The sequence below is a fragment of the Lepidochelys kempii genome, chromosome 15 (genome assembly GCF_965140265.1).
Source record: "Lepidochelys kempii isolate rLepKem1 chromosome 15, rLepKem1.hap2, whole genome shotgun sequence".
Lineage (NCBI taxonomy): Eukaryota > Metazoa > Chordata > Testudines > Cheloniidae > Lepidochelys > Lepidochelys kempii.
In genome coordinates this window covers 8,733,363-8,755,474 of record NC_133270.1, presented here as the reverse complement: position 1 = coordinate 8,755,474, position 22,112 = coordinate 8,733,363, and the positions used below count along the sequence as shown (strand labels likewise).

General features: G+C 41.9%; 1 protein-coding gene across 4 annotated transcripts in view; it reads right to left on the bottom strand.

The window, feature by feature from the left end:
* Positions 1 to 2,622: 2,622 nt before the first annotated feature.
* FBXW8 (F-box and WD repeat domain containing 8) overlaps positions 2,623 to 22,112 on the bottom strand; it is a 62,896-nt gene continuing 43,406 nt past the window's right edge. Inside the window, exons 8-11 of one of the 4 annotated variants that reach the window (XM_073313059.1) lie at positions 14,048 to 14,175; positions 7,870 to 8,043; positions 5,194 to 5,310; positions 2,623 to 4,476 (exon numbers count right to left, since the gene is read on the bottom strand). In XM_073313059.1, the coding sequence (XP_073169160.1) occupies positions 4,323 to 4,476; positions 5,194 to 5,310; positions 7,870 to 8,043; positions 14,048 to 14,175 (573 nt within the window). In that variant the 3' untranslated portion in view covers positions 2,623 to 4,322. Of the gene's footprint in view, positions 4,477 to 5,193; positions 5,311 to 7,869; positions 8,044 to 11,411; positions 11,745 to 14,047; positions 14,176 to 22,112 lie in introns of those variants that run through there. The other 3 variants (XM_073313062.1, XM_073313060.1, XM_073313063.1) reach the window with 3 other exon arrangements.

Sequence of the window (22,112 nt, the reverse complement as noted above, 5' to 3'; positions counted from 1 at the left end):
GTGTACACGAGAGATGGTTTAGTGCACGGATCTGCCTTAAGCAAGCACCTTAGGGCCTAGTTACGTTTGGTTGCCTAGCAGAGATTTGCCCTTAATTAAAGGGTGAGCAAATGCGTGCTGGGAACCCTGAAGATACTGGAGAGTGCGTTCTTAGTGCGGGAGCAGCCGTGGTGGGGGGTAGCACATGTTTCTATGGGCAGGTCTACACTTAAGCTTAAGTTGCTATGTTACATCGCTCAGGGGTGTGAAAAAGTGTCCCCTCCCTCCCCCCCGAGCGACAGAAGTTTTGCACTGTCCACACTGGTATTACGGCGGCAGGAGACACTCCCCGGGCATGCTGGATTTTAAACAAGCTCTGGGGCGTGTTTGAATATTATCGTTCCCCCTCTTCATGCTGGGAGCCCAGGGGCAGCTGTAGGCCCACTGCCCTCCCCATAGGACAAGGCAGATGCCAACCACTCACACTGACATAAGGGAGCCCTTGGAGTACACATGGACTGTGGAATTATTAGAGCTTACAGCTTTTCCCAGCAACAGAGACCCCAAACAGACCAACCGTGATGCAAGGGGGAGATGTGGACTATTCAAGGCATGGCTGTGTAGATCCACATGCTTTCAGGAGACGTCTCCACGAGGGCTGTGTACCACAAGCCTGTGCCCTCATACCACCTACCCCAAGCGCATGTAAGGCTGTGCAGTCCCAACCCCCACCCCTTTCCTTCCTTCCGGCTGGGGCTGAGAACCAGAACTCAGCTTAGGGTATCTTCAAAAGCTCGGCCCTGGCATCCGCTGGAGACTCTTCCATGAAAGAGAGCGACACCTCTCCTCCTGCGGCACCAAGCACTCTCCTCTTTCCTTACAACACGGCCCAATTCCAGGGAATCCCTGGGCATCAGGACCAAGTGACCCTCACTGCCCTCAGGGATGGTGACAGAAAGATGCCTGGAGATCCCACAGCCCAGTCTTTCTCCCCTCACTGATTTACGTTACCCCATAACTACCCCCATGCTGTGGCCCACTTAATCACAACTAGCCTGATCCTTCGGGAAACAGCCCTGTGACTCTACTTTGCAACAAGGCCACAACCCTAGTCCCGAAGAGGCCATTCAAGGACTGGGCAGCCCAGCAAAAAAGATCAGGATCAATCTTTGCTACCAGGTTTAGCAGTACCGTTACCTGCTACCCCAGTGCCGCCCTGCCCCCTCCAGATCCTGTGTCTAGGCAGCTCTCTGGGAAACTGTGCAATCCCTGTTACTGCTCCCTGCATTTAACACCCCTTCAAAAGGCCACCTTGATACAAAGAACGATGCCTCATTATCTCATCCCTCATTATCTACCTGTCTTTGTCCCAGGCGTGAGTAGGGAGCCAGCAGAGAGGATAGAGTTTCTGCCTCTGGAAGAGGCAGTGATGAGATCCCTCTCCCCTCAAGTACTGCTCCTGCTCCAGAATGTCCCTGCCAGGCACCAGTGCTGGGATTCACACTCCCCACCCAGCCAGGTTCATGCGCTAGAAACGTGCACTTTTGTTCCTAGCCCTGGGAAAGGCCAGGTGGTTACCTGTTATTGCTGCAGGAGCACGCGTTCTTTGAACACCTGCTCAGGTGGAACACAGGGAGGCTGTTTGCATCTAACAGATCGTAGTGAAAATAAACCATCTTTCATCTGCACAGCGCAAGGTCCATTTATAGCACTGTAGTCAGAAAAGCAGAGCAGGACATTCCCTTTCAGGCAAAGGCGCTAATTACTCATATCCTGTCATGGCTACTTTCTAACACTGGCAATATCCTAGTTTGCATTTGGGTATACAGTACAGCTGGAATTAACAAAGATCAGTCTGAATCCGCTGTCTGGTAAGTGAATGACAGAGATAGGATCAGTCCTGTTAAAGGGATAGCCCTCCAGCACACCCAATGTACAACAGCAAAACAGGAGCAGCATTAAGGGCCCATTGCAGAGCAGAGCAAACCCCCCCAATAACGGACTAAGTCCATGTTTGGTCCTACGTGAACTGGTGCCAGAGATATTTCATCAGACAGCAGGGATTCTTCACTGGACACACTCACAATTCCTATGCAGAGCATCTCTTTCACAGCAACTCAGCAACCCCTTCAGTCAATAAAGTGAGACAAAAACCAAATTAGATAAGGCTGGGGAGGAAGGCAAAGACGTCAAGATGGATTCCAGGGAGCAGCTATGAAACAGGTTGGGACAATGTGCCAAATGCTTCAGTTATCAACCAAAGGAGGGACAAAGTTGCCTAGGGGCAAGGAGGCATAGTTAAGGAGTAGTGAAGCGAGTCAGAGCATGGTGTAAGGGTGAGCAAAGGTTTACACAGCACAGCAACAGGTCACACATTGTATTCTATGGGGGACAGAGGCAAACAAAGAGGTGGGTGATCTGGCCACACGCACCTGTCCATGTCAGAATAAAGACAGGGGCATCTTAGACCATTTAATGAATAGCCTAGTTATAGCAGAAACGTTCTTCAACAGGTTTCTGCTACACACCTGAACTAAATCAGATGCCCACACTGTAAACCAAAGAGCAGAAGGAAGGGAGCTGGCCTCTCTGAAGTGGAAGGCATTCTTAACTTATGCTGCAGAGATCAGAAATACCAAGGGCTTCTTGAAAATGTAAACTGTATTTTATTATGTGGTCAGCTTGATGGAGTTTTTCTTACACACTTTCATTAGCGCAGCGTGGTAGAGAAAAGTAACAGGGTTGTTACAACCAAATAACACAGAGAAGTTTATTGGGGGTCATGGAAAACATAAAAAGCCAAATACAATAAATAATTGTAAATGATTTCTTTTCTCAGGCAGGAGAGATTCCCTTGGGACTGTTTCAGTATCCAGGGTGGCTAATTTTTATGTGAAGAGACAGCCCAAAAAGAACCATTTCACAAACAGACTTGCTAAGCCTGCTCTATACATAAAGTTGTGCTGATTTAACTAAAGGAGTGATTTTAAACCCATTTTGTTAAACCAGTGAAAACATGTAGACACATTGAATCCATTTTAAACCTGATTTAAGTTGGTTTAGCTTGCACTGAGAAAGGTACAGGTGCAAGCTAAACCAATAACCACCAGTTTTACACTGATGGAAGTTATGGCCGTGCAGGACTTGGCACCAGCTTAGCCAAATCAGTTTTTAAACCAATTTTAGTTAAATCAATGCAGCCTCTGTCTGTATACAAGGCCATAGTTCTACTCTTCTTATCAAGGGTCAGACGCAGCCATGTACAATTCAAAGAAGTCAACATAAGTTAATCATGCCCAGAGGATGCAAGACAGAACCTGTGTAATCACCTAGTTTGGCAGCTATGTCCTCTCTACTTTGCTAAATGGGCACAATCAGTCTCAAATATCATGTTATCTCAGTGATTAAAAGAAGGTTCATAGAATCATTATTAGAGACAACCTGGAATCAAAATGACTTCAGATACAGTGGAATTTGCAGTTCAGTTACAAGGCACTGCACAGCAGAGACCAGGGGAATGACAGCCTTTCACCTCAGTGCACAGGGATTAGCCCACCCTAAAATATATAAAGGAGGAAAGTCCTTACAATAACAAACAGTTATGAACCTTTAATGTACAGATTCTGAGATTTTTAAAAATTAAAACATATTTAAAAGAATAATTCTGAGGTGCATGGCCAGCTTAGCTTCCAAGCTGCTCCAGCCTGGATGAGAGCAAGCTGCCTCCTACAGAGCGCATTGTGCTTTGTTCTGTTGCAGATTGCGGGACATGCCCTGCCTGCAGCACACACAGGGAGACAAGAACTGGCAGCTTGTTATGCAGGAAAGAGATCCCAAGCTTGTGGCTCTGCAGCAGGCCTTTTCCCAGTTCTTGTTTTCTCTCAGGACAACCAAGCATCTGTGTATGCTTGAGTTCCTGTGTGCCCTTATCATCCTGTCGAGAAAGCATCAATTCTCCTTCACTTTGCCACTCAGGGCTCTCCTTTCCCCCACCATTGGCACATTGATCTGCCACGAGAGTGAGGTCACCAACACTCTTCCTGTGAGCAGTGGGAATGGACCACTTCCCCAGGTTTAAGTCTCCCACTCATTTTTCAATCTCCACTGACCGGAGCAAAGGTTCAAAGGTAATTCTGGATCATCAATATGTTTGAGTGATACGTTTGGGGACAGCCTCAAAATCTGCTCTTTCATATGCCTTCAGTTTTCAGAATGAGCCACTAAATGTGTCGGAACAAGTCAATGCAATCTTTAGTAATCACCTCTTGCGATTCCCAGTTTCCTTTCTGCTCCATGTTGGTTGGTAGGGGACTGGACCACGGAAAACCAAGGAAAAACCATTCCTAAGTTACCAAAATGTTGTCATAGGGGACAGCAAGGCTAATGTTGTAGTTGTAACCAGTCACTTCATCATAGGAAGAGCGGCAAATAGGAAGGACACTCTCTCGAGCCAACTGGTCCACTGAGAATTCATAGGCATAGATGATTCCTCGATGCCTGGGCAAAAAACAAACAAGGAGGACAACATGCCATTTCTAATTGTGTTACAAGCAAAGTCAAATCTTTACCAACTGCAACAAGTCTGGCATCCTGCTTCCAGAAGCAGCCAACACCTGTTGCTTCAAGAAAGCAAAGGAGGCCTCAGTACACCATGAACATTTGTGCAATACTGCAGATAGAAGGAAATCCTTTCCTGACCCCTGCAGTGTTCGCTGTAAGCCCTGAAGATGAAATTTGATTCTCTTACTTTAGCAATATATAGATATAACAGTTACCTGCCCTAAAATGATCTAATCTGATTCAGGGACAGGGAAAGTCAGTATATTATAGCTGGATACTTGGAATCAGAAAGGGAAAATTGAACTGATATGCAAATGCCAGGACCTTGGTTTACGCTTCAGCATTTTCCATTTGGGAGCTAATGCCATCACTAACATTTAAAGCAAGACAAGGAGCTACATTCCCTATGCTGCTTCAGGAGTTTGTGTGTTCACCTATTCAGGAGGAAACAGACTCTTGAGTTCAGAGGCAAACAGAGAGCACATTGTTTCCCAACAGCTTGGAAGATTTATCTGCTTTTAAATGCTGCTGCACATCTATCTTGTTGCTGGTTTGGTATGGGGTGTTTTTTAACGGATATATTGTCTCCACTCCTCTTTAACACTGAGTGTTCAAGATGCAGAAACTTCTGCCCTCCAGAGCCTGTTCACTCACCTACGGTGAGCTGTCAGGTCATCATCCATGATGCTGGCACCACGGGGGTTCTTCTCATCTGGGATGTTTGCTGTGATGAGGCTGTGAGTATTGAACCAAATATGACGGACTGGGTGTCTGGAAAATAAATAGCAGAACTGGGTGGGAGAATCCACTTACACACATATCAGACACCTAATGATCCAAAAAAAAAAAAAAAAGGAGTACTTGTGGCACCTTAAAGACTAACAAATTTATCGGAGCATAAGCTTTCGTGGGCTACAGCTCACTTCATCGGATAATGATCTAACAGGAACACACAAATTGTTATATCAAGTTAGCCAACGATAAACCTAACTCAGCACCCTGTCTTTAGCCACAGGCTGAGAAACGAGACTTTCATTTCTTCTAGGCAGTACAGTAAAGCCTCAGAGCTACAAACACCTCAGGAATGGAGGCTGTTCATAACTCTGAAGCGTTCGTAACTTGGAACAAAACATCACTGTTGTTCTTTCAAAAGTTTATAACTGAACATTGACTTAATACAGCTTTGAAACTTTACTATGCAGAAGAAAAAATGCTGCTTTCCTTTTCTTTATTAGTTTATGTTTAACACAATACTGTACTTTCTGCTTTTTTTTTTTGGTCTTTGCTGCTGCACGATTGTGTACTTTCGGTTCCAGAGGAGGCGTGTGGTTGACTGGTCAGTTCGTAACTCTGGTGTTTGCAACTTTGAAGTACTACTGTAGCTGTTGAAAGCATGAAAATGAAGCTTTTAGCGCCATCTAGTGGCGTACTGCTAGAACACAGATGGAATCGAGAGCATATCGCAGGCAATGCTGCGAGGCAGCACATTTGCTCTGTGAATGCACTCATCCACACACGGAGACAAGAAAGCTAACTGTATTCACAGCCACCACCTTGTGACACCTCAATCGGAATCACGAGCTGAGATTGCTTCAGACAGCCACTGTGTGATACAAAGCTGAGTGGTCCTTCCGTCGTTCCCTTCACTTGTGAACAGTTTAAATATCAACCTCAGAATCCTCGTATCAAGGCAGGACTCTTTCAGTTTGAGACAATCCCAGAGGATGACAAAATAGCTTATCTCATTGGCCCTGTTATGTCTCCTGTCATCTCCCAAACCAACAAATCATTTCTCCTGCTTGTTTTTTCCTCCTGCTTCCCCCTCTGTGACTGTGGGTTATGGACACAGACTCCCAATAATGCCTTTCCTTTCAGTAAGGGCCTCCTGGCACTATTCATTTAGATTATCCTTTCTGGCTCATCCACAGGTTAATAATTTTATAACTACTAAATCTAATGACTTCAGTCATATGCTGTGTTTCCTCCTCCACCCCAAAGGCCCATCAGATAAAAATCGCCCTCTTCCCTGACATACTCATTAAGTGTTGCATTGGAAGATAATCAATGCAATAATGTCCCTAATGCATCAGCTGCATCACAAAGAACTTAACAACTCATGGGGTCAAAAGAGAAGGGGACCACCTGGTTTTCATCAATGGCCTGACTTGAACTCTCCAGACAGTAAATACCTTGTCTCATCCACCTCAGCCTTGGGAAAGGGTCATTACATTTAGGATATATCTGTTCATTTTATAATAGCAGGGTATCACTCTCAGACTTACAAAAGGCTAAATCCTGAGGTCTTTGCTTGGGCAGAATTTTAATCAAATGGGAATTTTGTCTGAATAAGAACTGCCTAAGGAAGTCGTCAAGATTTGGTGCATGCAACTAAGGGGTCTGTCTTCATTTCCAACATATTAAAACATTGTGTACTGTCAGCATAAACAGTTATGGGTATGTCAGTCTGCTGGTGCAGATGCATCATTTTTGGCCCTCTGATTTTTGCTTTTTAAAGGGATGTGAATATGGTGGAGGGAGCGTGTGCACACCTGAAAGTGGAACAATCTCTTTGGTCTAATAAATCTTTTTTAAAACCAAGCCTTCCCTTTTGATCGCTCAAAGGCACAGGAGGTGATGTACAAACAGTTAACAGAAGAGTAAAACAGACAAAAGACTGGTAAACCAAAACTGCCCGAAATTCAGGGTTTGTAAAGTGAGATTTGACAAAAGCCAAGACAAAAGAAATTTTCCCAGAAGTCAACACCACACACCAGTATAAGAAATTTCCCCAGGACGAACCCTAACAAAAACATTTCTCTTTTAGAGTGGTTTCAAGCCAATACACAGCAACACTGGTTTTATGGAGGAGAAGCACGTGAAATTTACAATTTATTGTCCAATCTGAGAGAAATGCAAAAAATAAACCATGAAAAATAAATTAGATTCATAAAAATTACCTTCATTGCAGTAATGATGTGTTAGAAGTAACCTATTCAAAGGACCTCGATCTAGTAAAAGTTTGTGTTTTATCAGTGCTCCTTTAAATTAAATGAGCAACAACCTGCATGAAAATTGTGGAGAACACACACGCACACACACACACAGACACACACACACACAATTAACCATTTGGAATCCTCTTTAATCTAAGAGTCCAACTGAGCAGACCACAGATTCCATTAGAGACTGAAAACTAACAGAACTATCGTGCTGTCCTCAGAAACTTTAGGCATAGGATGTTCAGGACCAAAGTGAAAACATGCCAGCTCAGCCTGTCCACTGGATCTGGAAATGTCATGGCAGTAAAGCCCCTCGAGCAGATGAAGTTACCTGGCGTGCATTTCCCATAGCTTGATGCCCATTCGCTGATCCCACACGCAGACCAGACCCTCCTCTCCTCCACTGACAATTTTCCAGTCATCCATCTGCACGGCAGATACTCCCAAATGGTGGGCATAGAGGGAGCACAAAGATTTGCTTCTGCGGAGGTCGTATACCCTGACCCTGAACAAATGGAAATCAAGAACAGAGAGGGGCAGCTGTTACACTCCGGTCTGCAGCTCCTGAGAATGCAAACACTGTTTGGATTATGTTAGCACACTGATTACAGTTGCATTACACTTATAACATACCAGAATACTTTTAAAGAGCCTGCAATTCACTGGCAAAGGCAGAAGTGCAATAAAATCAGCAGCTAAAAACCACCAATCGCTCTATTGGCTATCTAAGGCCATGTCTACACTATGGGCACTATATACCATAGCTATGCCATGGTAACCCCATAGTGCAGATGCAGACTATGGCAACAGAAGGAATTTTTGCATCATGATAGGAACTCCCTGAGCAACAGTAATTAGGTCAACAGAAGCATTCTTCCACCATTCTAGCTGCATCTGCACCTAGGGTTAGGTCGGCATAGCTGGGTCGCTCAGGGATGTAGATTTTTTACACCCCTGAGTACCACAGATATATTAACCTAAGTTTTAAGAGCAGACCAGGCCCAATACTATATCTGTTTTCCAAAAGGACTTTTGGCATCTACCCCAAGGTGTGATTCCATTGGAACTGTTAGGGTTTCTTCATTTGAAAACTATGTAACATGTTAGACATGTGCCTTACTTTTCAATTACTAGAATACAAATTACATACTACTGTTGAGAATGGAGATTTGTCCTATAAGGATTAGTAATTAATATAATACTAAACACTAGTCAATGCATTCCCAACTTGGGCTATAAAAATTGCTAATCCTTGCCTCACAATTCCTCTGGTATTTCAAATACCCCTTTCATGGCAAAGAGAGCATCAAACATGAAATTCTTTTCTACGTAGTGTTTAAAATTACTTCAGTTCAGTGTCACTGTACCAGCACATAGCCATACACATGACTGATGGAATCAGCAGCAGATTTTCTGTAGGTCTTTTTGCACCACTGGATTTTCCCAGTGCAATATCCACTGTCAGCTGAAAGATTTTTCATCAGGGCTCTTTCCAGCTTTTAGGAACTTGGTTTCTTTGCACGTACTATGTAAAGTGAATATTACAATGAAACATAAGGAGAATTTTGGTCCAGAAGATAATCTGTTTGCCTCATGAACTGCTAGCAATGCAGTGAGTCATAAATGACAATCTATTTGGGGTATTGCTATGACACCTGTCTCCTTTGTATCTAAGCATTGTCCATAAAAACCCCAGGACAATACCAAAGATGCAGCTAAAGGACAAGGAACCAAATGTTACACCATCCAAGAGAAAAATCAAGGGAATCTTAGATTAACACGCAACACTGAAACAAAGCCATCCACAAGCATCCGAACAGCTGCCTTCTTATGTATCTTTGGCCTAGATTTTAAAAAATGACTAGTGATGTTGGTTGCCCAATTTAAAACACCTTAAAAAGTCCTGATTTTCAGGAAGTACTGAGCACCCAAATAAGCCATCCCCTCAAATTTAGCACATCAGAGATCAAACAACATTCAGAGCAGCAGAGCTTTTGATGAACACCTGAGATTGCAACTGCTGGATCCACTAGAAAACACGGAGTATTTTGATTATCTAAGGCATATCCATGGCCATCGTTCCATAAAGTTTCCATTCCCATCAGCATTAGCAAAAACGGTTTGCATACAATATTTCACTCCAGGTTTTGCCTTCTTTGCAATTTCAGTATCCTGTCCCACACTATTACTACAAGAGCTTTAAATGCTGGAGAATGTCCGACAGGTAGTATCTATACTATGCTTTTTCTCCCCCCCACACTTTTACTTTTGCCTGGGGCCAATTCTGATCTTACACCAATTTTACACAGATGTAAATAGTCTCATTTCCATGGAGTTCCTCCTATTTTATAATGGTATAAATGAGGTAAGAATCAGGCCCACTAAATTCAATATTTTTTTACAAGAGACAAAGTGGGTGAGGTAATCTCTTTTTTTGGATCTTTTACTTTATCTCATCCACCTTGTCTCTCTAATATCCTGGGACCAACATGGCTACAAGAACACTGCATATAATATTTTTTACAAGTCAATTTGTTTGCTAAAGCTTCTTGTTAATAAGGGATCATTAAAATCCCTGTGGTCTTCAAATAGAGCTCCTTTTCTTCTGTTTTACAATCATCTATTGATTTTTGTTTGGATACCATCATGTATGACTGGGAGGAAAATTCTATTACAATACTAGGGCCCCAATTCAGGAAATTTAAGCAATGCTTAGGTGCATTCTTGAATAAGGATGCTCTCCTGAATCAGGACCTAGATACAGAATCATAGAATATCAGGGTTGGAAGGGACCTCAGGAGGTCATCTAGTCCAACCCCCTGCTCAAAGCAGGACCAATTCCCAATTAAATCATCCCAGCCAGGGCTTTGTCAAGCCTGACCTTAAAAACTTCTAAGGAAGGAGATTCTACCACCTCCCTAGGTAACGCATTCCAGTGTTTCACCACCCTCCTAGTGAAAAAGTTTTTCCTAATATCCAACCTAATGACTGGAACATCCAAGTGAGCAGGAGAAAGAAAAGCTTCAAACCCATCCAAGGGAAAAGTGCTAGTTAGAGAGGGAGAAATCTCTATCAAGTCTCATTTTGAGATAAAGAACTGAGTTTATCAGCCACTTCTTTCCTTATTTAAGGAGACAGTAAGAATGGGTGTCTGTGTCGGGTAAGGGTACTTACACCAATTCAAATAAATTTATTTGAGCATAAGCTTTCATGAACTACAGCTCACTTCATCGGACACATGTCCATGAATCACATGCATCCGATGAAGTGAGCTGTAGCTCACGAAAGCTTATGCTCAAATAAATTTATTTGAATTGGTGTAAGTAATCCTGAGCATAAGCTTTTGCGAGCTACAGCTCACTTCATCGGACGCATGTCCATGAATCACATGCATCCGATGAAGTGAGCTGTAGCTCACGAAAGCTTATGCTCAAATAAATTTGTTAGTCTCTAAGGTGCCACAAGTACTCCTTTTCTTTTTGCGGATACAGACTAACACGGCTGCTACCCTGAAACCAATTCAAATCTGTCTCAGAGCTCAGTTGAATACAAACCTATATCACTGCCTGCTAATCCAGCATACAGTGGAAAAAGGGGTGTACGTTTTTTAAAACTTAGTATTTCAAGATTAAAAAATAAAATGTAGAGCTTCAGGAAACAAAAAATATATAGTGAAGGGAAATGAAAATAAAGGAAAATCATTGATTCCAGAGTTGAAAAGAAGCTGCAGGATGACCCTCTGAATACGATAAATGTCAGGAATGGAACAATCAAGCAGACTGAAGTCCAAATTGTATCATGTTCAATATTCATGGTTTGATCCTTGTGCTGTTCCAAGAAGCGCCCCCCCCCCCCTTTCCCTGTTCTAATGAAAACCACACCATAGGAGCTTGCAAATAACTCTATTCCAACAACTGAAACAAAAGAAGACAGAACCGTCCAAAGACTCCAGCAGGGTAGCATCCATCTGACAGGCAAGAAAACAGGCTGGAACAGAGACGGGAGGACGCCGAGGATGGTTCTGTAACAACCCCTGTGCCACAACACATCCGAACACTTACAGACAGAGTGAAAACAGCTCCCAGCTTTCTCCCACTTCAACAGGGACTGGGAGGGTCTGGTGTGCATTAGAACGTTGGGTAAAGGTCTAATATTTCTGAAACTCTGTCATTCACAGCACTCTTCCCATCTTTGGCTGCAAGTGCCCTGTATGGTAATTAAGGTTTCTTCTATTAGTAAGCACAGCTGGAAATGAAACTGACTGCATCCCAGTTGATACATCAGCCAGGGTCCAGCTTTCAGGCACATTTTCACCCTGCATACCCTCAGAAAATTAAAAAGAACACTTGAGTTGTTTACGTTTATTTTAAAAAGAAAAGGCATTTTACAAACCTGAGATGAGGCTCTAAATAATAGGAGCCTCGGCTATTGCAGAGGCTGCCATTTCCCTCCATGCTTTGCCATGACAGCTATGCTCAGTGGGAATGCCTCAATTCTACACTAGTCCAAATGAGTCAGGAGCAAGCCTTTGTCTCTGATATTTGATTGCTCCAGAAATAAGCCTAGCCAGGTTTAGGGGTAGATGTAAACCAATATCTCCTCAGATGGCTTTCCAGCACTAGCAGGTGTCAGCTTCCCCTGATATTTAGTTTTCCGATGCTATCCACCATCTTAGGTACCTTCAAGGAAAGCAAGGTAGCTGCTGTGGAGTGTGTCACAGTGTGCACTCCTCATTCTTCTGATGGTGTTTGATTATTTTTATTTGCTATGAAGTGCACCGAGACTGAATTCTATGGTTGCTCCCAAAAGAATCACTCCTTTCCTCAACGGCAGGGAGTTAGGGGGTTTTGGTTTCTTAACAGATGATGCTGAATACAGGACTTTCCCTATCGCATAACAATGAGGTCAAATTTTGGGCCCAGAAATCCTGAGGATGTCCATTTTAACTCCAGCAGTAGGCTCCCCCATTGGCCATTATTACTTAACATTCATATTGTGAATCCCTCATTGGGAATACTTGTTCTACAATAGGAATCCGGGGATACTAGGTCCACTTGATACAGATGGGGGTCCAGCTGAGAAAACATTACACTGCTGCTAATGCCCTTCAAACAAACCTTCATGAGTAATTTGACTTTGTTTTGGGTGGCAGAGAGTCTCTTTTCAGAGGCCCTATTTAACTGCTGAACCACTAGATTTCTGCTTTCCTGTTAGTTTAGCTCTAGCCAGGCCTCCTCCTCCAGATACCTGGGCTGTAAAATTCAGAATCAAAAAGTTTTTCATATTCATATTCTGAGAGGAGAGGGCTTCATCATTTATTCCCATATAAGAGGAGTTACTTTCAATTCCTGACATGGATATGTGGCCCATCAAATTTGCCCATGCTCTTCTGTCTCCCCCTGCACTACTGACACAACATTATACAAAAGAGAATAAAACTACAAGCAGATTTGTTGCGAATCACAGGACCCTAGCACACACAGAAGAAATTCGTATCTGCTAATTTAAGAAAAAATCCCCAAGAATTCAGTCACATGCATCAAACTTAAGCTGCCGCTTCTATTTTCTTTGCTGACAAAGTAGGCAGTTTGCTTACATTGCCTCTTTGCTGAAAAGAAAAAAATTGTTTGACAAAATAATCATTTTTGCAAGCTGCTGCACTGGCAGGACAGAGGTCTGGGATTTGGCAATGGAAAGTATCCGCCTCACAATCTGATACCCACCACCAAACCAGACCACCACCTGCAGCCCCATGCCCAGCACTGAGGGGAGGAGGGAAGGAGTGGGGAGCCATTATACACTGGCCTCTCGCCATGGCACATCTCTTTGGTGCAGTGAAGTGACCCTGCAGATAACCAGCCAAAAAAGAAAACCTAAAAATTGGACTCAAAGGGTCTTTTTAAGCACTTTAATCCTTTCACACTGACTGTTCCCAGTGCGTCCGTTTCTGGCATCGGATATCATGCAGGGAAAATCCGACTCACCAAGCCAAGGAGTTAAAGAGAAGGCTGTTAATCAGCTAAATAGAAGCTGGAATCAGTTCACATGAAAGTCTCTTTTCTGTCACCTGAGGGACTCTGCAGTGTTCCGAAATACACTCTTGACATCATTTGGCAGGCGGACCCATCTCGTCCTACATGATTCATCCCTTAGGTTGTTTTTTTAATATCAGAAAGTGAGCTTTTAAATGCCAAACTAATTTTGTGGGTGATTGGGGGAGAAGAGAGGGAATGGAAGATATTCCAAGTGGTCTTGCTGGGCTGTACACCAACTGCGTCCACCAAATGGCTTAAAAAGAAAGTCTTCCCATGATGCTTTCAGAAACAAAGCAAAATGGGAGCCACATCCAACTATTACCTAATACTTTGCTCCTGAAGTTCATGCAGGCTGTACTTACAGTATATGGGGGAGAACCTAGCTCTCGCAGATCCAGTTATTGGCCAGCAGGGAACAAGGGACGGAAAGTGAACTCTAGCTCTAGATAAGGTGTTGCTCTTGCTTGTACATACCTCCTGTCTTTATTGCCCGTAACAAGCATCCACGGAGGACTATTCTGGAGATTGACACACGTGAAGTCACCCAACGAGCTGCCTAGCTTTGTTAGACACTGACCTGTTTCCAGGTTGTAGAGAAGTATCTGGCAGAAGGAGGGGAAAAAAAAAAAACAAAAACGCACAAGGTGAAACATAACAGGGCCATGTTGAGTGCATTTTGCTGTAGCATAAACCAGAGCATGGTCATTACCACTCAGATTTTATTAAAGAGATGGTTTACAGGCCTACTTCTCAACCTTCTAGTGTGTACATCAGGACACAGAAACTTCAATTATTGAGGACAGCAGCAATAAAATGCATACAGGGGTGGCAAGCAACCAGTCTGGCACTGTAACAGACTGTCATGAATTAGGGATATGTAGCCTGAACACTAGATCTGGGCAACCATGGTGGGGTAGGTACAAACTTTGGGAGTTCAAAGGAAGCTACACTGTGTTTGCTCAGGTCATATTGAAGTCCATATTGAAAAGCAAATCTCCTCATGAACAGACTTTGGATTGTATTTGAAATAGTACTGGAAGCTAAGCAAATCTGCTTTTCAAAGGGTATCAAAGGAAGAACAGCAAGAGAAAGATTCTACAAACTATGGTAAAGCAGAAAAATAAAGGAACATAATTTGCTTAGATCCGACAGCAATGAGCACTGCAGAAGACCCTTGCATAGACGGTCAACTAGACAGATTAAAGGATCGTTCAGCTTAAATCACAATTCTGTCTGATTTTTTTTAACCTATTATTTTTTAACCTATTATTACAAGTAATTTCACAAGATCACGGTTACAAAGATTAGAAAAAAAAATGTATTTTTTTTCCTGTTTGTGTACTTTCTGCATTTGAAAGCACTATGTTTATAATCAACTTGACTGTTTCTCCTGCCCTGTCAGCTTCAGCTGTTTATGCAGGACTTTCACATAGCAACAGGAGACAGAAAGTATGTTCAAAAATAGGAAAATTTGATTGTCAAATTATAAAAATTGGCAAGGAGGCTCAGCAACAGGTGTAGAGCCTAAACATGCATTTAAGTCATTTTCTGAAGTTAACTACATTTCAAGTTTGTCCCTCTTTAAATGCAAAAATCTATGTCAATCTAATATTGAGGTTGCATAATGTCAAGCAAAAGGAAAAATAAAGGTTTCTATAGCAATGTTAACATGACCATGTGGTACAGGTGTAGTATTTTCAACCATTTTTCTTGTTGTAGCCTGTGTTGCTTAATAAATGTTACATCATGCCTTATAACACTCATGAAATATACAATATGTGCAACATAGCCAAGTTAGCTCTGCTGGAGGACCCTTAATACCTGCATTGTCTGACTTTCAAATTTTAACTGAGCAAACTTGATGCTGTATTAACAGCTTTAAAAAAGGAAGGTAGGAAAAGGTACCTGTGCTTAATGCAGATACACATTTGGACAGCTTTCACTAGACTGTCAAGTTCACACCCAACCAAGAAGAGCTCCTAATTTTGCCTCAAGATAGTTTTCTGCAAGGTTGAAGTACAGGAGTAGCACATCTTTTGTGATGGCTGTCTCTTGGCAATAGAATGGTTTTTTTTAATAATTAAAGTTTAGAAAAATGTGAGGAATGCAGCAAAAATTGCAGAAAAACTGCAGTTTTTCTACATTTCTCCTGCCCCTGAGGAGAAGACAATAGTGTTTGTAGGGTAAACTTTGCTGCATGTATCACTGCAACTTTTACAGATTTCCCTCACGCAAATTGTCCTAGCAGCAGCCAATATCCTTGACCAAACTCTTTTTCCCTCAGGCCAGGCACAAAGAACATGTATTATGATGATGTCGTAAAAAGGACAGGGTTTCATCATGCTCTACTAAAAATATTAGCAGCAACCCAGTAAGGATCCAGAAGTGATTTTTCTTCAATAGTTTGTAATGTTTATCATTACCCAACCAGTTCTTCTCCTTCCTCCCCCCCCCCCATCTTGGTCCTGGACGATCTCCTTAGTGACGGCTATTTAAGTTCCTCTGTTAGCTTCCATCAACATATTACTGACGTGCCATGTCTCAGAATTAAGCCATATTTAGTGTGTATTTTTTCCATCCTCACAGAACTCAAATGCACCTGAAGAAATTTTACTCAAACTTTTTAAAGTAATTCACTCTTAGACAAAAACCTAGCATGGAAAATATCATCCCAAAAAAGATGAATTAATTTGAAAATCTGAACCTGTGAAAAGGGAGTTATAAACAAACCGTTTCATAGATAATAGAGAGACATGGGGGTGAGATAATATCACGCACCTTGTCTCTCAAACCCTGGGACCAACACGGCTACAACAACAATGCAAACTTCACATATATCACCACTGAAACACATCCCTTTCTGAAGTGAAGCACAGCAACCAATCAGCACACTGCACACAACAGCGGAGAAGAGGACATTTTGGCCAAGACACCATGGCAAACCACTTTTTGTATTAAAATTGCAGAAGAAACTAATGACCATGTTGGCAGACCAGACTTCTGTTTTGAAGGTCTCATTTGAAAGGCAATAATCTCCACTGAATTCAGTTTATCTACCTTGAGAAAGATTAGTGACTGAGTTGACCCTGTCAAGATTCCTGTAGTTCCAGAGAATCTAGACCATCCCTTTCTGGTTGCACACTTAACCCCTGGAGATAAGGCAGCGCCTCTTGTTGCTCTTGAGAAACTCTCTGCAGCTGCTACTTTGAGTGTCCATAGACTATTAATTCACCTAATAGATCTTAGCTCCAATCTATCCTGTCAACATAAAACTGGAACATAGTTTTCAGATATGTATCATTATGAACAGGAATGCCCTCTACAAAAACCTGTTAATGTGCAGGCATTTAAATACCTTGGACTTTTCTTAGCAAACACTGAACACAATTATTGTCCTAATTGCTTGCCAAGTTTCATTTTCAAAATCAAAATTTTTTTCCAGGTCTGGAGTAAGTGGGCAAAAGGCATTTTTAAATTAACATATTCACTTATTTACACTCGGGGTGTTTACAGATTGCCAAACGCTTTAACCTTTTTGCAACCAAACAAAACTATAAAAAAAACCTTTCTGATCCACCAGACTTTCCATATCTATTGACATTAATGACAGGTAACGTCTACATCTCTTTCCACTCTCTAGCTCCCCTCTTTTTTTAGGGATTTGTTTATGTTACATATATATGTTTTTCTGCCCTACTGGCTCTTTGTCTGCAAAAAGGTGCTCTTCAGTGTTATTAGCACATATTTTCACCTTTTCCTTGTGCAACATAAGATTTACATTTTTTTAAACCCATCCCTTTTGCTTTTACTGTTTCTCTGTCTACCAAGCTTCAAACCAGAATACAATTTTATACCAGAATTAAAAATTCTTAAAAAGAGGGAGGTTATAAATGAGATGACAACACAATTTTGAAGCTGCTGTAACACTTCTGGTGAGCTCTGCTGTAATACCCTAAAGTAACTAGGATTTTCTTTATAAAGGCCAAGGATAAAGAATGAAAATATCTGGTCACTTGGGAGTCAAAATAAGGGTCTCCATGTTAAATGGCAAACAAAGCATAAAGTCTCTAGGAGGTTTATAATCTTATAATGCACACTGCAAACGGATTAGCCTTTTAAAGACACTTATAATACTATAATGCATGCACAAGGCTAGTGACCTAATGGGTGCAAATCTGGTAAAGATAAGTGAACCTAGAGCGTCTGGGTGTGAAATGGGGTACCCGAAGGTAATACCCTACTGAGGTACCCCCTTCTTCCAACAGCCCTCTTGGGGCAAAATGGGTGAATGGCATGATGTCAAAGCAGATAGATAGACAGATCTCTGTGTGTGTGTGTGTATATATATATATATATATATAAAAAACTGGAACACACAGACAATGTATATAACATATATATATATATATATAATGACCTAAAAAAAAAAAACAACCACAAAAATCAAAATCTTTACCTACTAACAGTTTTCAAATGCAAAAGTTAAGTTACTGGATGAGAGTCAAGTGATCTTCCAGAATGTTTAATAATTCAGCAAGGCAGAAATATCCAAAGAGTACCTTTACCATTACGTTTAGTTAAAGACCACAGAGATTAGAAAACACATTATCCATCTCAGAGGCGATTCTTTCCATGTTACAAGTCCCTTAACGACCTTTACCATCTCTCCCCCGCGCGCTCTCTCTCTTTTAATAAGGCTGAGCAAATGGGACTTCATTTTATCTGACTGCCACAGACTAGTGATATTAATTATTCATGCTCCTACTCTCCCTTTTGTTAAAGCGGTGCATTAGACTAATTTCCCTCTTTGTTGCATGAGCTGGGCGAGTCTCAGTCTGTGGCAACTGTTCTCAGAGAGATGTGCTGAGAAACAGGCTCACAGACTTATTAGAAGGAATGAAGGAGAGTGGGAGAAAGAGAATGGAAAACTTACTGTAGTTAGGAAACTTTAAATCAGCAGGTGTGTGGAAATCTAAAAAAAATGCAGTCCAAGAACCTAACAGAGAGAATACCAAATTAATAGACAAAAAAATTACAGCTTCTGTAGCCAGATCAACTTCTGCTGTGAGCTTTGTTAGATCTTATAGCTTAGTAAGGTCCAGCATGGCATAAATACTTTGGATGAGACACTTCCAAAAAAACACAAACCAAACCAAAAAAAAAAAAAACCCAACCCAGGTGCTGAAGAAAATGGTGTTGATGGAACTCTTCCATGCACATCCAACATCCCAGCATGGGGCTAGGGATACTATGCTGCTGGAGATGACATTTTTTGGATGGGACATAAAACAGAGTCCCCAAGCACTTATCAAAGAGCCTGCAGTACTTTTCACAAGAGCAGGGGTATTCACCCCAGTGTCCTGGCTAACAGCCAACTCAGGCAATTGCATTGTGAAATAGCTGGATTTGCTCTGTAGGGAGTTATGTTTTTTCTTCTTGCCCTAAGCTACTGTATTTTGTTGCCAGTAACACCCCCAAGAAGTGGCTTCCTTTCAGCAGTGGGTGAAAGGATCTTTATACATATAAGAGGCACTATGTAACCATCAATAAATAATAATAAGGAAAAGGTGTAATAATGGTCAACAATGTACTGAAATCATTGGTCTCTTCACTACGGAACAACATACTGGGCACACGTTCCTGGAACATCTTAACTTTCCTTTCATTTGAATGGACATATCTAAGAGTAATGATCCTTAGCACTTACAGAGCTGTGCTAAGGTCTCAAAGTGCTTTACACAAGACACGTGACATTACCCTATTTTACAGAGTGGGAAAATGAGGAACAGAGAAAAATTACACGACTTGCCCAAAGTCACAAAAGGACTCAGTGCCAGAGTTGGGAATAGAATGTACATAATTTTATCCTCAATTCTGTGGCTTATCCACTGGATTACACTACACACATTGCCTGCATACATCAATATTCTCTAAGCAATAAGGAGGTTCATGGAATTGCCAGCCAGCCATAGCTTCCTTTAAGAAAAGAACAGAACTTATGAGGATTTTTTTTTTCCTTAAATCCATGGGTCAAGAGACATTCAACCTACATGCCATCTACAACAGTGGACACAGCTATATCACACATGCTTGATTCATCAAGTTAAGCTTAGCCCCTGGTGGTCGCTACTGCAAGTTCTGAATTTTATTTCTAAGAAGCATGTGGGAAAAAAGTATAAAAAGTTTACAGGCCCTAGGGGGACAGTTTGCTGGTGTAAATGTACCAAACAGTTATAGTGGCTACTGTAAACACAACACACAGTACAGCAACATAGGAAATTTGACTATTAACAAATGCAAGGTCAGCATATGGATACTCGTACACAGAGACAAGTGTACTGGCTCCATAAATTTAAAGATGAGCTAAGATTTAAGAAGAGCAGATGGGGGGTGGGGGGGATCAGAAAGAGAGCCAGAGATAAAAAGAGTAAATCATACACAAAACAGCCAGTTTAAAAAAAAAGAAGTGGTTAATATACATGAATAATGGATGTTTGATTTAAAAGCAGTTTACTCCAATATGATGTAATTTTTGACAATCAGCCAGAGAGACTATTTTGCAAGTCTTTGCCAGATATAAGTCATTGTGCAGAAGTGGTAACACAACCATGTCTGTGAGCATGTGGAAAATTGACTTTCCTGCCATCCCAAAGGTGACTTCACGCTGGCGAACAGAAACTTTTATCTCAGGTGCATTTAGCTGTGCTCCCCAGCCATAAGTAGCGCTCAAAGGGCCAGCTCAGAGAATCCATGAAAGCATTGTTCGGATTCATCTAAAAGGTCTGCAGCGTTCCCAGCAGTGCAAGAGTCAGGTCTCTTGCACAGTGCTGTTTACAGAATCCTCCAAATACTTATGGCCTGCCATATAAATTACCTATGAAGCTATAAACAATTAAATGTAGGTTTATTTTTCCTTCTAAGTTTTTATTTGAATAGAATCAAAGCTGGTAGCATGAAGCAGAGCCAGACATGGTGCAGGCAGGCAGTGTACGAGCTTCAGCAACACAACTCTGCCAATGCACCTGCAACCCCTGCTGTTCCAGTACTGGACCCTTCCTGAGCAGGGACTGCCAATCATCCAGCATTGTGCCAAACTTGATGGTTCTGTGATGTGGACAGATGTCTGCTCGAGACTGGAATGAGGTCAGCAAAACTCATTTAACTTGTGGCTGAAGACTGATATACAAAGGAGCCAGAGGTGAAAGGATATGGTTTGCCCACTAAACCATCTACCCTATAGAAAAAAAACGACTATTTTATCCCCCCTCCTGCCCGGTTAAATTAGGATGGGTAATATGAAGGCAAGTTGGTCCTCAAAATGGAATGAATTATTTCCCTGGCTTTCCAGATAATCTCCTTAAATATTCATGATGCATCCTAAGGGCAACATTTTCAAAACCTGAGATACTTGTCTAAGCATTGTGCCAAGTCTCAATGCCGGCATATAAAAAGCGGCTTGTCGTTTTCATTAGGAAACATATATTTTGCATAATTTCTATAAAAAGTTGCAAAAATGAATGGCTCTTTCAATTTAGTAAACAACTCACAAGTTTGCAATGGAAAATCATGGAGGCAGATTCAATTATTCTTGGGCAAGATACTGGTTAACTACTATATTGCGAATGTTTACACACTGAGGTATTCCTGACTTAAGTCATTCATCCTAGCAGTACTAGGATGTTACACATGACTTATGAGGAGAGGCTGAGGGAACTGGGATTGTTTAGTCTGCGGAAGAGAAGAATGAGGGGGGATTTGATAGCTGCTTTCAACTACCTGAAAGGGGGTTCCAAAGAGGATGGATCTAGACTGTTCTCAGTGGTAGCTGATGACAGAACGAGGAGTAATGGTCGCAAGTTGCAGTGGGGGAGGTTTAGGTTGGATATTAGGAAAAACTTTTTCACTAGGAGGGTGGTGAAACACTGGAATGCATTACCTAGGGAGATGGTGGAATCTCCTTCCTTAGAAGTTTTTAAGGTCAAGCTTGATAAAGACCTGGCTGGGATGATTTAATTGGGGATTGGTCCAGCTTTGAGCAGCGGGTTGGACTAGATGACCTCCTGAGGTCCCTTCCAACCCTGAGATTCTAGGATTCTATGATACATAGGAATCAATACTAAATAACAAAAAAGAAAACTAATATTTTAATAGTGCTTTTCATCCCAAAAGTTACCCCGACACTTTACAATATAAGACCCAGCTCTTGCAACTGGACCCACTTCGGCAGACACCTGTGCTCATGTGGATTCACTTGCAGGACCTTTCATCCATGACTGGAATGCAATCACTTCCAGGGTGAAACAGCAGCTGTTTAAAAACATGTCAACATGGACAGGTAGTGAAAAAAGGGACCTTATGTAACTGAAACTGCATGGAGCACTTAGGTAGCCAATGGCAAAAGTAAATGTATAGCAAAAGCTAAAACAGCAGCTTTATAAAGCTGGCCAGCAGGCTTCAGGATGCCAGCTCCAATGCCATCACTGAAAAGGAACAGGAACAGGAACAGGGGATTAAAAACTGGCCAGTTTATTAGTATGCC